At 35.6% G+C, this 17748-nt stretch overlaps 1 protein-coding gene across 1 annotated transcript in view; it reads left to right on the top strand.

Moving 5' to 3' along the window:
- PREX2 (phosphatidylinositol-3,4,5-trisphosphate dependent Rac exchange factor 2) overlaps positions 1-16254 on the top strand; it is a 169581-nt gene extending 153327 nt beyond the window's left edge. The window contains exons 39-40 of the mRNA XM_021555585.2: positions 8065-8132; positions 10926-16254. Coding sequence (XP_021411260.2) covers positions 8065-8132; positions 10926-10971 — 114 coding nt within the window. The 3' untranslated portion in view covers positions 10972-16254. The remainder of the gene's footprint in view (positions 1-8064; positions 8133-10925) is intronic.
- Positions 16255-17748: the final 1494 nt, after the last annotated feature.

Here is a 17748-nt window from a genome sequence, read left to right as displayed (position 1 = left end):
GACCTGCGTGCTTCCAAACAACGCACCTAGTTATCAAACAGGAGTGACTCAACCAAGCATTTTTTAGCCTCTATCTTAATGCTGTGCAGTGTCTGAGTCTTCTTAGTTTGGGTGCTTTGGCCCTTATTTTTTCCTAAATTTTCTTCCCTTATTGTTGAAGGTGTGGGGGTTTTTTTTTAATTTTTTAATATAGAAACAGGCTATCTTTAACCAGTTATTTGCTTTCTCTTACGATTTTACTAGGTGATTTTTGTATAGTAACTGCCTTGGTGTCATTTTACATCAGAATAGTCTGTTGAGTAAGATAACTTATATCTTAATATATATGATTGATAAAAACAACTTGAGATTGTTAACTATTGCCAGTAAAAAGTGACTCATGTGCTGAATTAAGGGAAAGTATAGAAGGAAAGGAGAGAAAGAAATACCATTGTTTTTAAATTTGCAGGCAAGATTCCTGAGGAAAATGTCCTTATTACAAAACAATGTTTTTCACTCTTTGGTCATCAAGGGCTATTAGTATTTGGAGGCTTTTGTGGATAGATAACCACCTCAACATTAACTCTTAGTGTGAAGGTATGCAAAAAATACTGAATTAAAAAGTAATATCAACTGAAAATAGGGGATACACTCTATTGTACTAGCGCAACATTTTCCAGAGTATCTTGTTATCAGAAAATACTTTCAAAAGGATGTATCTTTGAAGGAATTCAAGGGAGGAACATGAATAGTCCAGAGGTTGTTAGACCTCTGAAAACTCTTACAAACTGAAGATGAAAGAGCTCAACCTGTTCAGTTGATGAAAGAGCGGTTGAGGGGGGACTTAATCACTCTGCATGCATATGGAACATGTAGCCTAGCCTGTGGTAGCTTTCAACCTTACAACAAATCATAAGCAAAATACAGGATGCACTCAATCTTGAAGTAAAAAAAAACATAATTAAATATTGTAACAATTAATCACAGATAACACAAGGTTCATAATTTCTGGGTTCTAGATGGCACCTAATTTATTATGTTCATTATCTTTGTTACATATTTTGTGCAGTAATCACAGTTATGAAAATGATTAAAAATCTGTACCTCTAACTTGCTATAGAGAAAAATATGCATATGGTAGGTGTGACCTTTAGTCTGTTAAAGCAATTTTGTGGATAGTTTCAAGCCATTGATTCGCATCAGTTGTATGTTAATTGTTTTTGCTGTGTACCTCAGAGTATTTAGTCTCATTCCCTTTTTTATTTGGCTTCCACTTATTTTGGTGCATAAATTAAGTTTCTGTGGTGAATAATCACCCTTGAGGTTCTTGAATCGGGTCATATACATCTGCTCAGGAATTACAGCTTTAACTTGACTTGAAAAGAAGGCTACTGCTTTATATGGATAAACTTGCATGTATAGGTTGATATGTCTGCTAGTGAAGATTTAGGCAAAAGACAGATCTGAGTATTTTGAATTTAAAAAATATGTTTGTAGGGGTTTGCATAAATATACTTGTAGGATGTAGTCTGTCAAATTGTTCATTTTCAACATACATATCTAGGCCATTTAAAAAATGCTGATTCATTTTTGTAGCCTTTGCAATTTATTTAATGAAAAGGAAAGACAAAATGAAAGAAACTGATATGGTTTTGAGCAGCTGTGGTACTTTCTCAAATACAGGTGGAAAAAAGGCCTTTTGATGAGGCTACATCCTTTGAAGTAAAACAGCAGGAGGTCAATAGCTGTTAAAGATACCAATATCTCAATACCACACACAGATACTGCAAAAATGTGTGCTAATATATCTAGACTTTTTTCACACATCCTTTCTCTTGCAGGAAACTGCTATGGCATTTACTTGGGTATTAATCTTTTGTTGCAATTTTAAATCAGTCTTGAGTCCTGTAGTAGAAATATAACCCTCCATTAAATTCTAAATGTTTTGGGGTAATTTCAACAACACACTATAGTGTTTTCTAGAAACCTGTGTGGCTTTAATGTTTAAATTATCTGTAGGATTTAACTCTCAGGATCATAATGGAGGCCATAAAACTTGGAAGAAAAAGGAATAAAAAGGCTTCTTGGAGCTTAATGCAGAACATTAATTAAGAGCAATACATGTGCCTTTTCCATATAAAGCAAACAAAAAAAAAATTATCATCCCATTTACACACTAAACCTTTTGTAGAATAAAGATATTAGCCACAGGGAGGTGCAAGTCAAAGAACATCTATTCCATCTGTTACTCAGCAGCACTAACTCCTGTCAGTATCAGCTTCCACTAGAGGAAATTATCTCTACTAAAAGTTGATGTGTTTTCCAACTTGATGCACCAGTACTGAATAACCAGAGACACCTGATTGAATGGATAACCTTATGATCTACTTTTTTTTTTTAAATTGAATGAGTCAAGATCATGTTGAACAAGACTAATAATAGCTCCAACTGTACTGTTGGAACGATGTTCAAAGTAATTGTCTTATCTGCTATAATAAGATACCAAGCACCTGGTCTGTGAAAGCTAAAGGAAAGAGATAAACTTGTGAGAGCAAGATTGTGAAATGGTCTGTGGAATGGCTTTACTCAAGTGGTTTTGATTTATTTATAAAATAGGGAAAAAATTGTGAAAACATCCCAACTATCTTTTAGTAAATTTTTAAACTTACTACTCATGTATCTACTCATGTAAACATCTCTACACATAAAATACTATGTAAAATATCCTGACAGCAATGTGACTTCAGGATGCAGCAGAGAGGACAGAGGCCTAGGAAAGGAGCTACAGGAAGGCAGAGAGCTCTGAGGAAAACAAGTAACTAAAAGGCTGATAAACAGAAAAGGCCAGAAGAGAATTTGTTGTCTTTTAAGTGACTAATCATGTTTCCATGCCTTTTTTAAAGTATAAAAACAACACTATATTTAGGGCCCACCAGGGGAGGGACTATGTTAGACCTTTTGCTTGCAAATAGAGATGGGCTGGTGGGAGATGTGGTGGTTTGAGGCTGCTTGGGGCATAGTAATCATGAAATTAGAGAGTTCTCAATATTTGGAGAAATCAGGAGGATCGTCAATGAGACTTTTACAGTGGACTTCTGAGGGCAGACTTTGGCCTGTTTAAAAGACTTATTTAGAGAGTTCCTTGGGAAGCAGCCCTTAAAAACAAAGGAGTCCAGGAAAGGTGGGCATGGTTCAAAACAGATCTTGAGGGCACAGGAACAGACTGTCCCTGTGTGCCAAAAAATGAGTCAATGAGGCAAATGTCCAGTGTGAATGGACAATGAGGTTTTGAAGGAACTCAGGAATAAAAAGAGGAAGTATCGTCTTTGGAAGGAGGGTCTGGTCTCTCAGGAAGTATTTAAGGGGGTTGCTAGGGCATGTAGCAGAAAATTAGAGAGGCCAAAGCTCAGAGAGACTTGGAATGGTTGGGTGGATGGGCAGACTCCAATAAGGTGATGTTTAATAAGTCCAAGTGCTGAGTCCTACATTTTGGCCACAATATCCCTCCATAATGTTATAGGCTGGGGATGGTGTGGCTGGACAGTGCCCAGGCAGAAAAGGACCTGGGGGTTGACAGCTGACTGAACATGAGCCAGCAGTGTTCCCTGGTGGCCAAGAAGGCCAAGGACATCCTGGCCTGTATCAGGAATAGTGTGGCCAGCAGGAGCAGAGAGGTCATTCTCCCCCTGTACTCAGCACTGGTGAGGCCACACCTTGAGTGCTGTGTCCAGTTCTGGTCCTTCAGTTTGGGAAGGATGTTGAGATGCTTGAGCACATCCAGAGGAAGTAAGGAGGCTGGTGAGGGGCTTGGAACACAAACCCTGTGAGGAACCACTGAGGGAGCTGGGGGTGTTTAGCCTGGAGAAAAGGAGACTCAGGGGTGACCTTATCACTCTCTACAACTCCCTGAAAGGTGGCTGTAGTCAGGTGGGGGTTGGTCTCTTTCTCTTTTCAGAACCAGAGGACACAGTCTTAAGCTGCGCCAAGGGAAATATAGGATGGATATTAGGAGAAAATTTTTAATGGAAAGAGTGATGAAGTTCTGGAATGATCTGCCCAGGGAACTGGTGGAGTCACCATCCCTGGATGTAATTTAAAAAAGGCTGGACGTGGCACTCAGTACCATGGTTTAGTTGAGGTTCAGGGTTGAGGAGTACGGGTTGGACTTGGTGATCTTGAAAGTCTCTTCCAACCTAGTCATTCTATGAATAATTCTCATAAGTATTGTACTGATTTAGAGCTTTTTGAGTGTTTTCTCTATGTGTTTTTGCTACCCTTAAATTAGTGTGTAGCTTGAAAATAAAGCTATAATTTTTAAACATGGCAATGAGAATACTAGTTCATATAGAGGGGTCCAGATTGATGGTATCTGAGAACTGCCATCATCTTTCACTGATGCTCTGGCAGTACTGGTATGCAGAGGGGTAGCAGTCTAGAGTCATGTAACAGCTCTCCCTTATGCCCATGTGAGACAGTGTCAATTAAGAATAGAATTGGATAAATATAAATTAGCAGTATATTGAAATAGAAGTGGTATAATGATGCTCAGTAGTGACAAAAAGATGTCACATAGCAAGTTGCTAGCGATTTTTGGGGGCTTTTCCTCAAAAGAAATAAGAATTTGGTGGTTTTAATTAAGGTCTAATTTGTGCCCCAACTAAACAATAAATTGCATGATTATTTAAAGCTAGGCTCCTTTTTAAATCAATGCATTTGATTTATTATGTGAGCAAGAGAGCAAAATTAGTTTGTCTAGTGAGTGATGCAAATAAAAATAGGCTGGTTTTGTTCTCAGAAGTTGTCATAACACTGGCGTCCAGAATCAGCATGTGATTAATTTAGATAGTTTTTGCAAATATATGTATATTCTGGCTCTCAGTGCTGTTAATCATGTGCCAGTCTCAGCAGTCTGTCATGGTGAGGTTTTTTTTATTATGATAAAATTTTAGAAAATGGCACTGAGAAAAGGCCACTGGAGGTGTGGAAGGTCTGGACTCAACATGTCTAACTGTAAGCAACATCCATCCTTATGTCATTCCTGACAGACATCTGTTGTAGCTGTTCTTAAACCTCCAGTAGTGGGGACTCCTGTGCACTGCTTCTCATGTGGTCTGTTCCAGAGTTTTCCTAACCTTTTTATTACAATGTTTTACTTTGTGCCTCATTTAAGTGGCTTTTTTCTTCTATTTTCCCCCCTTCAATACCTGTTTTCTGTCCAGTAGGTCATAAACTTAGTGACCAGATTCTCTTCCCTATTTAGCAGTAGACTTCTAGGATTTTGATTGTTTCCAGAAATGGGGCATCTAGCATACGGTGGCCAACCTGTTACTGTGTTACCACCCTCATCATAAAATATATTCCATTTTATAATAAAATATATTCTGAATATACCTTTGTTCTGTTTAAAACCATTACCTGTTTTCCTATTCCTACAGCTCCTGCTAAAAAGTCTGTCCCAAATTTGATGATCATTTCCCTGATAAGCCATCACTTGTTAGATAGAAGAAATCTATTCATCTGACCTGTCATTTTTCAATTGAATTTTCTTAACTAATTGTTCTTCTTATTCTCCACTGAACTATTTTCAACTCTTTTATTAAAGATGAGCAATAACTCTGAAGAATTATAAATAATCTTGCAGGACGTTGTGATTGAGCAATAAAATAGTAGATGCAAATCAGCGTAGATTACTCTGAAGTGAAGGGCACTGGGGAAAAAACAAACCTGAAGTTCACATTCAAAATAATTGACTGTGAGCTTGCCATTCCATTTCATGTTCAAGACCTCAGGATATGAGGAGAAAAGATCAGCTCAATTTGCAGCATTTATCAGTAAAGCAGAAGCTATAGTGGTTTAGGAGGGATAGAGGACAAAGTAGAAATCATGCTGCCATGGCCCTGCATTTGGAACTATCTGATGTTCTTATCCCTTCCATAAGGATACAGCATAGTGGAAAAGATTCAGAGAAAGTCAGAAAAACCAGCTTCATAAAGGGGGGTAACAGACTTCTAAAGACCATGTGTCACAGGTGGGGACTGACCATTATCCTCACCAGCACAGAACTAAAGATATCAAATGAAACTGTCAGATTTAAAACAAATTAAAAGAGTGGAAAGCTGGAGAGGAACTATTTAAAAGGGTATGACATGAAAGGGAAGGGGTAATGGCTTCAAAGTGACTGTGGGTTTAGATTGAGTCTTTATTTTAGAATAAATTTTAGACATTAGGTTAGGAAAAAGAATCTTTACTGTGAGGGTGGTGAGGTACTGGAACATATTGCCCAGAGAAGCCATAGATGCCCCATCCCTGGAAATATTTGGGGACAGGATGAATGGGGCTTTAAACATTCTGGTCTAGTGCAAGGTGTCCTTGCCATGGTGGGAAGTTGAGACTAGATGATTTCTTAAAAATTTTAGCAATGCAAACCATTCTCTCATTGTTGATGTAGCAAGCTAAGATTGTACCAAAGATATGGATATTTTGCAAGGTTAGTGATGTGTATTTTTTACTGAGTACAAGATGAGATGGGAAAGAAGAGAATTACTAAAGTTGATTAAATACATATTTGTAGATGAAGAGAGGAAGTATTGAATGACTAATGACTAAATTCTGGAGGAGTTTCTGGGGAAAGACATGTTTGTCATGGTCTATAGTTATGTGCCTTTGCAATTGTTGGAGACAATCTTACTGAGATAGATGAAGCTATAGTAAAATAATTTTATATTCTACCTTAATTTTTATATGTATTTTAGTTATTTTTTTCTATCTTTATCATTCTTTTTTTGCCTTAAAGAAATGTAATTATACAGGATGTTTCTGTGGCACATGTTGATTTACATACAATGTGAGAGCATATCTGTGTGTAAACATCTAGAATTTTTCATATACTGTTTCAGCTAATGACAGTAAATCAATACCATGTCAATTACCTGTGTACCTGATTTCAGTCAAATGAAAAGTCTAGTCTTACTCTATGACTAGAACTAATGATTATACCTATTTTACGTCATGTGCACCTGGCACTGCAGCTCTGTTAGAAATATAAATTATCTTTAATGTTTCACATCAATTTAAGATTACACAGTAAGATTTCTGAGGTTATAAATTTTTATTCCCTATTATTTTGTCCTGAATTTACATAGTACAGGAGAAATAAATGGAGAGCCAGTATATTTATTATTGACAGGACAAGTAGTTTCCATCACCTTTAAAATTATAGAAAACATAGTAAGCCTTACAGATATTTCTTTATTATGACTACTTTACATTAATAGAACTGCAATTTAAGAGCTAGACCTAATAATTCAAAAAGAAATTTTACCAAGTTCTTTGATGTGTAAGCTGGTATGTTTGCAGAAGAGGGTGTTTTTTGCACAATAGTTCATACTATATAACTATTGTGCATTTTTTAACGATTTCCTCCTTCTAGATGAATCAGTTAGACAAAAATACTTTCACTACTGTTTTTGAAAGGATCAGTTAAGGTAGAGAGAGACAAACTTTTCTTTTGTCCCTGCTTTAAATGGGGATTTTAGACTAAACAATCTGAAGAAGTTCCTGCCTATTTGTTTGAGTTTGGTTTTGAGATTCTCTGATTATAAAGGAAGATCAGGATCTGCATTTTTTCTAATTCTTATTTAGTGCCTGAGTTTAGGCCATTCATTGTTAGTTTCATTTAGTGTTTTAATAGAAAATCTTATTTGTTTTTTCAAAAGTTCATAGTAAATAAGTGACATGTCAGAAAAGAACTTTAAGACTTTGACACGGAATAGTGACAAAAATCAAACAAATTGAAATGAGATGTGTTTGGATTGTTTCAAACCTTAAATGTTAATTTTTTATGATTCTCTTTTAAATTAGCAAGATATATATGTGTGCATTTATTTGGTGACAAGTGGCAAGATTTTTGTTTCTTTATTGCTTTAACTTGTTCCTCACCTTACAAGATAATAGTTGTTTTGGGAGATGAAACATATGTGTTAATTAATTATAATCAATAGTTATATAGGTTCATCTACAAACCTCAGAAAATTTCCTAATTTATTGTGGGGTAAATGAAGTAAAATTGTTGTTCTTCTTCCACAGGGTGCGAGAGTACAAAACACAGCCAAGAATTTAGGAGTGAGGGATCGAACACCACAGTCTGTGCCAAGGTAATTGATTCTTTTGTGTCCTAGACCATGGTCTACTTTGTGCCAAATTCAGTCCTAGCTGCTCAAAAGCTAACAGTAAACATTGACTATATTATGCTCTAGCTGGTAAGATTTGGCTCTTAATGTACTTAAAATCAGTTGCACTCTTAGCCATGCAATTCTTCAAGTGATTAGTTGCACAAGTCTGGGCTATGTAGCACTTCAAAACATGCCAATTTTTGAAAAATGAATCCTAGTATATGTTAATTATGAAAACACTGGAGTAAGTCCTTCATCACTTGTTATATTTAGTGGGTTTGAGTAAATACTCTTAACTAGATCCATAACCCCATTTTAATACAATACTGTACTGCAGAATCATGTTCTAGTTGCATTTGGGGATGATGTAGTCTTTCTTTGTCTCTTTCTGGAACATGCATTACAATGAAAAATAGGTTATTCTATATTTATCCTTTTTAATGTTGTGGTGGATTGCAGGTACTGGAAATGTTTCAGCACAATACTTGTAAATAAAAATAACCAAACAATTCTTAATTTTATCTTAAAATGGTACTAATAATACAGAACTAATTTAAACTGGGTTTTACTGATTTAAACATACTGTTTTTGTTGACTAATGAGAACATACTGAATGAGCTAGACATACACATAAAATACAGAACAGATCCACTGTGGTGCTTCAGTAAGGAAACGGGGAACTAGTAAAACCTGATAGACATGACCTGAATTTGATTAGCTTAGAATTTGATTCGTTTAGAGACCGTCCAGGACCAAAGATCTCTGATCAGCTGTTTTGCTTTGAGGAAATCCATGGCAATAAAGTAGCATTTTGTTATGTTAAAAGTAATTAAAGCATTAGTAGGAGAAGACTTTTCACATTTTGAATAGCACGATTTGAGACTTAAATGAACTCCTTCATGACATAATTCTGGAGACAGCCAAAGAATTCTTGCAACCCAAACTTTTACCATCCCAACACAACAATGTTTATCTAGATCCAGGTTTTTTGTGAAAAAGGAAAAATCTAAGCTCTCAAAAACTGAAACTTACCAATAAGATTTTTTAGCATTGCATCTGTGGAAAAAAGACTGCCTCTTACCAGTTGAAATTCCCACAATGTAGCACTGAAATGCTGAAGAATGATGAGAATATAGAATGGACACATGTACCTGGCACGCTTGCCTGTGAGCAGCAGTAGCAATGTCACAGGAATATGCCAGACCTCCATGGTTAGGGCATCAGATGCACAACTCAGAATTGTCATCAGCGGGATACTTTTGATGTATAGCTAAACAATACTATGGCTTCTCAGTTCTCTGCTTTTGAAACAATTTTGTATTTGGTTTTAGTTAACATCACTTGACAGGGTTCTCTTGCTGTCTGCAACTGCCACTGTTTGTTTTCTCGCCTGATGTTTGTGCCATCTCAAATAGTTGTTCCATATATATTGACCCTGAACAAGCTACTTTGGCTTTATAGCATCTTCAGCAACTTCAGATCCTTAGGGATGTGTGCAGCCTTATTGTTAGCTTAACAATTCTTTTATATGACTTGCTCTGAAGAGAATCTTAGTGATTACTGCTATAACCAGAAGAATACGCTGACCTTAGTACTTTGGGGCTGAAGTTTTCTGCACTTTGCTCCATAAAAATTAAACACTGCTAAAACATTATCAAGTATTAACCCCACTGCAATTACTCTAGATGAGATTCTAACTGTAATTTTATCTGTCTTCTGCCAGCTCTGAATATTACTGTTTTATTATTCCAGCAGAATCAAATAATTCAACCTGTTTGTTCTTCTGTGCATTCTTGTCTGTATAAAGATCAGACCTTATCCTCTCATCAGTATAAAAATGATATCTATGTGTATTGCCTTATATATAGCTCCTAATAGATGTTTTGGTGACTGCACAATGTGACCTTAAATGATCATATTTCTGAATCTGCTGTGACTATGTGGAAGAGCCCAATGATCATCAGAACACATTATGGTGGTGATTTCTCTTTGCTATTCAGTGATACATTTTCCCAGAGGAATATTTGTAATCTGCAAATGAGATCATGTCTATGGTTGGTTCTAATTGCTGTGGTTTCAGAGGAGATACTGTATGCTGGACAGGAGTACAGAACAAGGGGTGTGAGGTCAGACTGACTGCCTTTTATTTTCAGTGTTTCTATTATAAGGGTAAAGTTTCAAACACCTGTTAATAACCAAGTCCTTTCAAAAGGGGTTAATAGAAGTCCAAAAACCTTTATAAAAGCAGTGGATATTTCAGTCTGTTCTGAGATAATAATTTGAACCAAATCTTACTGCTGTTGACTTCATCCATGAGGAAGCAGAGGGAGAGAGAATTTAAAATCTGCTACTAGTGTCACGTCTGACACCTGTCTTAGGTGCTTCAAACAGCACCAGTTCTTCATGGAAATATTTTTAGAGAGGTTTGACTGGGCCAAGACAAAACAGAATTGGAAGCAATTGCATTCACCAAGCAATTTTTCCAATTGAGAAATCCAGGGCAACAACTGATAACAGGCTTAATGAAGGCATCTTCAGTGCAGAAAAATGAAAATTTTTTGTATTGAAATGTGTTTATAAGACTGTTTTAAATGTTCCACTTTCAATGTAAACAAAGAAGATTTTATTAGTTTTCTGTTGATGGTATTAAACTGAATTCATAACTTTTGTTTTGCAGTGCAGAAAGATGTAGCTTTAGTTTGTGTTCCTTAAATTTACTCATCTTAATAATGACCAGGCTTTAAGAATAATAATTGCTTTGTTTGTCATTGTCAGATTATACAAGCTCTGCCAGCCACCACCACCTGTTGGAGAAGAATGAGGAGATCTGCTCTAGAAAACAACCCAGTAATGGACTTTAGGATACTGGGATTATATGGCAAAAATCCAACTGCACTATAGCAGTATATCCCTGCAGCTTTGATAAATAAGAAAAAAAAAAATCTTTTACTCAGGACAAAGAAAGAAATACCCTAAATATTACCTACTGTCATTGAAAGATGTTTTCCCAAAAGCATTTCTGAAATCTGTGTGCTCCAGCCTTACACTCATAGGACAGTACTCTTCCTTGGGAATTTAACACTGGAACCAGAATCATTTGATGTGTCTTGCTCAGCCACATAAAAGCTATAGCCAGCAGCTTGAAAAAAATCTTCGTCAGAGGGAATGTCTTCACTTGTACACTATGCAGAATGTGAAAGCCTAGTGGAAGCCTAGATAAACTAGGCTTGATAATGAGCATACACTTCATATGGGGCCCTTTGCACTTGAGAAAGCTTTTTTCTTGTCATCATCATAATTTCTTGGAATGTTAACTTTACTGTTTCAAGAATATAATGTGAGGCTTAAAGATGGAATGCTCATTTCAGAGTTGTGTTTAATGGCTGCAGGGGTGTGTGTTTGTGGTCGGTAAACTCAGCCATGTCTGAAGCAGTGCTTGTCACGCTGCTTTGGAAGGAGGAGTTACATGGCATTAGGAGTGCCTCATGGTATGGCATATAAGTTGATGTTCTGCCCTTTTGCAGCTGCCATTATAATGAAGGAGAAGGATGAGTCTGATCTTCATCCATTGTTAGGCTGAATTTCAGACTCTAATAGATGTTTTACATTATTACATCTCTGCACTTCAGAGTTTTCCAGAGTTGTGTATTTTCTTCTATAGCACTACACTAAAAAATCTGCATAAGGTAGAGATGAGTCAGTGTTGTTAAACTGGAAATGGCTGGTTGAAGTTCAAGCATAGTTTGGGGTTTTGATGTTTTATGCTACCATTTTCCACATTTTGTCAGAATTGTATTGTATAGCGTCTCAGTTCTTTGGAGTGGTAATGGTTATAGATTTATTTTGGAATTGTACTAACTATTTAGAGACCCCAGGGGGAATTTATCTGCATTTGGCTGTTCTTTTGGCCAAAGAATTTTCATTTTTAAATGCCCCCAAATGAGGATTTATATATGAGCACGTTAAAACAAAAACCATATTCTGAAATAGTTCTACTTGCAGCAGTAGCTCTGTATTCCATTACAGCAAGACACATACTGCTGAATAAAATTTATTTTTTGTACAACAGTGGCCTGTAGTTATGCTGTAGCAATCAAACCTCACAACATAATTTTTGCATATGATCTAAATATTTAAGAATCTATCAATCGACAATGAAATAAGTGAGAAGTAAAAAGGAATTGTACTCTTGAAGAGAGTGGGTTTTTTAGAGGATATTTAGGAAACTTGTTACTTTTCTCCAAAGAAGGAATTAGAGCTCCTACCTTTTTCAGTATTCTAAATGTTTTTACACAGACCTTAATTTTGCTAAGAAAATAAATATTTTTCTATATCCACAGATATACATGTCTGTGCATATATGTACATTTCAACATGTATATATTTATGTAGTCCTATCTATTACTGGTCTTACCATAAAAAGAGAATATTTGCCTTAAACTATGACAAAAGCATGCAGTAATGAACACTCCAGTAACAATTTCACCTTGTTTTGTTTACTCTCATAGTTGCTGGAAACTATTGAACCATGATCTTTTTGATTAAAAAATTTAATGCACAAAAGCAAAATAAAAAAACCCAACAAAAACATTACTTTTAAAGGCTTTTGTCTAGCATGACCTAATGCTTACACATAATAAATTGTTTTCCATAATTGCTGTTCTAGTCAGGGTCTCATACTTTCAGATGTGTTTCATTCACAGCAGCAGTATTGGCTACAGTAATTCCTGCTCCAGGCAAAAGCACCAGTAACTTCAGTTTCTGCTTGTTCAGACATCAGAAGTACAGAGAAGCCATAAGCACCCCAAGCCAACAGCTCTGAGCTCACAGCTTCCTGTGAGGTTTGGTTAACTGTGAAGGAAGTTTGCTGCTGAGCCTGTATAAAATAACCTAGAGGACAAAATCTGTTGCATGTACATGCATTGTTATAACTAGTAATTGCTTTTTTTATATAACATTGAAAATGATAGGAGTGCAAATACTCCAAAATAGTCTCTCTGTATAATATGATAATTCCCTGTTTCATTTTGTTGTTGAGATCATGGGATAATAGATATTTGTAAGGGACAAATAGTTATAAGCCAGTCACTGGACAAACTTCTTTAGCTGTTGTTTCATGAGTATGCATCAGAAATCTTGACCTCTTATTTTGGTATCTAACTTTTAGTCCTTTATTCTTTTTTGCCCCTTCTAAAGACAGTTTTCAAAAACCTGTTAAGCATTATGAGCTTTATTGGTGACCCATACTGAAAGTAAAGTGTCTATTTATTCTGGTATCAAAGTAGCTGAGCAACTTAAGCCCTGGTTTCCTGGTGATTACAGGTAACGCATAAAAATATGATTCCACAGTAATACACAGACTCAATTAGTTTGGAAAAGATCTCTGGGATCCTTGACTCTAACTTAAAGATCTAGTCCAACGTATTTTCAGAGGAAATGGGCATAAATGGCCCACTTACTGTCTATTAAAAAGTGGGAACCTGATATCCCAAAATGTTCTTCAATGGCCTGTCTGAAACACTGTGTAGAATTCAGAGTGCTTTTCTTGTCCCTCTGCTTTCAAAGCATACTACATATTCTGACACCATTCTATTGACTTCTAATAACATTAAATGGACTTTAATAAGTCTATTCTTAAAATATAAATTTACGTATGTTCATTATTAAAGTTGTTTTTCTTGTTTGGTATATGTATAGGATGTATTTATTCCTTATGCAAGATGCATTTGTAGAGAAAAAAAATCCATTCTCATCACAGTATGTTTATCCTCTTATAAATTTTTCAACTAACAGGTGACAAGGAGAGGTGACCAAGGGTGATGATTTACAAGGATTGTATCACCTTCTTAACTTCTTAAATCTTTGCTTTGACAGAAATGGGTTATGTAGCCTTTTTTAACAACAATGTGTTGCACTGGTTTAGGGAAAGCATTTTCTGTATGTAATTTTTACCTTTTCACCCAAGGAAAGTATAATTCTTCTGCGAATTAATTCAAGGATCTAGAGACATACATTACCAAATACTACCACGATCCAATGCTTACCTGCAAAAGGAGGCCCAGGAACAGCTGAGTTTCCATGAGTTGCCATAGCATCCATGCTTGGAGACAACATAGATTTTAAGTAGAGTTGAGGATGTTTGGCCTTAGTGACCATCCTCTATGAATATTAGGATGTTAAACAGTCTATAGTCTAAGAAATGGCCATTGATCCAGTCTAGTTCCCCAAATTAATTATTTCTAATGCTATTTTCCTTGTAGATTGTAAATGTAAATAAATAGAAAAAATGTATATAGTCTAGTTTTTCAATGTCAGACTTTGTGTTTAGAGATCCATTTTAAAGTAAATATTCCTGCTGTCAGTTGAAGCAACCAGCCAATTTCATGTCTACTGAGACAGCTGGAATCTTTAGTGGCTTTTTGGGTAGATTTCACTGGGTTTTAGCAAATGCATCAGGTTTTTGGATTGGTTTGTATTTGTTTATTTTAATGCAGTCAGTAGTGATCAGAACTGCTCTTCTACTGGTTCAGAGCCAAGACAATTCAACTTCAGTCAACCAGGATTTACAGTAGTCATACCTAATTTCATTTGTTAGAATCTTTTAATGGGAAAAAATTTAACCATTTTTATTGATCTGTTTTTAGCCAGAGAATTCATAAGCAAACATGTTTTATTAATTCATTGTCAGATGTAGTGTGTATGCGTTGTAATATATATATATATATATATATATGTATTTAAGACAATTGCCTGAATGTGAGTATGCACATCATGGTTAAGCATGATGCTCAAAAAAGGAAAGTGTCTTTCATTTCATTTAAATGAGAAAATCACTAACTGTAGTATACATCTACATATTGTTCCATACTCTTTACAGCTCCTTCATGGATATGTCTTCCAGCATTTGATGCATATTTTGTGCCATTTGTGTTCAACAGTATGAAAAGATAATGCATTGCCTTATGTATTTTATCTCTGTACTTGATAAATGCAGGTAGTGCTTTTTTAATTGTACTCCAACAGTACTCTGGCATTGGTAAATTAGATGTGCAGTATATATCTGACTCAGGATACCTGGATTTTTCATCATTAGTTTTTGAAGTATAAAAAGATATTGAACTCATATTTTTGTATGCTGACAATTGTGTAGAGTTTTTCTATATACTGTATATATCAACCAGGTTTTCCTAAAGAAATTTTATTATTATGAATGTTTTCCTTTTCCTGCTAGAAGATATGAGTTTATGCTTTCCTGTTATGTTTGTATAAATGAATATACAGCACACACAGTCATGCAGATGTTAACACTGGTGAGAAATTTCAGATTGTCCAGAGGCTAATTAAGCTTTTTTTTTTTTTCCCTTATGTTCTTCTCTAAAAAGATATATCTCCATAATAGAAATCTACTTTAGACATAACTTCTACTTCAGTTTGAAAGTCCAAAAGAGTGCTCAAAGTAGCTGGGATATTTCTGCAAGTACTTAGATTTGGACTTCCATGGGAATACCCACAACATTTTCTTTGTGTATGTGTGTCCTATCTGCAGTATCATATGCCAGATTTAAAAATCTAAGCAGCCTTATTAACTTCTTTATACCCTGTATATAGTGTACGTATTTGGTTATACTTGTGTTACACTTTAAAAAAATTAAACTTAATTCCTGCATTGAGTATTGCACACATTTTTCAAATTATGAATACATTTTGTAATATCTCATTAAGCACATTAAGCACAAGAGACCATTTAAAATATTATGAGAAAAAGACTGCTTTGAAATATTATGTGTAAGTACAGCCATACACAGAATGTCTCAGCTTTTGTTTTAAAACAATCAAACTAGCAGTTCTGTGGGTAGTTGAGTTTGTTGGAAGTAACCTTTGGAATGAAAATCCTCGAAACACGGATTTAAATTACTAATTCCTTTATTTTGTAAAGTGCCTCTGTAGCATACTTTGAATCAGTTACTATATTGATAATGGGTAAAACTAACACTGTGTACTCTTAGATCTATGGTTTATTTTTTTAGTTACATAGTAAAGACTGGAATGGTAACAATGTATTATAAAATGCCAGAGAGCAATAAAACCATTCATAATATGGCCACTGCAAACCTCTTTATTTGTAAGCAAGAAGTTGGAAGGGAGGAGGTTGAGAGTCTTTACCCCTTTCAGTGTGCCTGCCTAGGAATTCTGCTGCAAGAGAACAAAAATTAAACTAGAAATAAACATTTATAATAAGAATCTCTTCTGCAAACCCAGGCCCAGCCTAGGTTCATTGCTGGTAATTGAAATACATCTTCATAATCATTGGAAAACTGAACCATGCATAAGCAGTAGTCCCTGGCTTTTGACAGTTCTACTTTGTGAAGGCTGGAAGAGACACAGGCATGAAAATTGCTTACTGGACCTGTGGTACCATCACTGTTGCACGAAGCTCTGGAATATCCACCACTTTGAGGAATTTCTGCTTACTGCTGTGTACAAGGGGTAATCTGACAAACATAGCGTGGAGTGTTGTACTGTTTGTACTAGAAAAACACCAAGAAATGACTGATTCTTTAGAGGGATCTTTTGGGATGCCAGGGGGTTGAGGAGTAGCACTTGCATTGTTTCTTTTGTAGGACTGAAAGCGAATGAACTATTAGACCTTGCAGAGCAGTTGTCTGTGTATGAAATGAGTTCTGCATGGTTGTGGTCATCAGATGTTCAGGACTGAAAGAAACAGTGGAGACAGGACCAAAAGCAACTACAATTACTTCATAAAATCCCTTTTGTTTTCTATCTTATGCAGCAAGGAGGAGGATGTAAGTATTTCTGCATAACTAGACTTGAAAGATAGCTTTTTTTCCTTCTATGTATTAGTTTCTCTATTTTTGTGAAGGAAGGCAGCATGGCATGTTAAAGTATTCAGCAGCAGAAGTGACCATAGGATTTCAAATATAGTTTGCTTTTCTACAAGTGAAGTTTCTTTTTTCAGTGCTCCTCATTTCTGTGGTCTTGCTGCCATGAATACCTCAGAAATAATGTGCAAAGAATTCTTTTCTTGAGCAGCATACATAATGGGAATAAATAGTGCTTTGAAATAAATACTGAGAAAGATAATCAATTACAGCATGGTAGCACTTGGGTGTCCAGTAATTTTGCATCTTTCATGAGAAAATGTTGCTATCATCGTGATTTGAAAGTCAAAAAGTCTGCAAAAGCACCTTGATACACTTTTATGTCAAATGAGCACAGTGTGAGTTCATGATTCAAAAAAGATAATATATCTTTGCCTCCCATCAAAATATGTGTCTGCTAAGCTTTGACAGTAAAGACACTTCCTTTTAAATGTTACTCATAAACTTACTTTTGGTATGTATTTGATTGCTTTGGAGGCTTTTTTAATAGCTCATTATGTCATGCAGAAACAGGATAGATGAAGCTTATACTAATGAAGTGGAATTGCTAACAGTTACTTCATTCTTGCTTGTAGAATCTTAATTCTCTGAAACTGCTTTCCCAGATAGTACTTGATTCCCTGCTCTCCCTTCCTTATTTCCATATTAATTTTGCTCCGTGGAGCTGCCAGAGTTCTGAGGACACTAAAATGCCCTAA

Source organism: Lonchura striata, chromosome 1 (assembly GCF_046129695.1).
Source record: "Lonchura striata isolate bLonStr1 chromosome 1, bLonStr1.mat, whole genome shotgun sequence".
NCBI classification, from domain to species: Eukaryota; Metazoa; Chordata; class Aves; order Passeriformes; family Estrildidae; genus Lonchura; species Lonchura striata.
The sequence above is the reverse complement of the archived record's forward strand: the minus strand, read 5'-3'. Positions and strand labels throughout refer to the sequence as shown.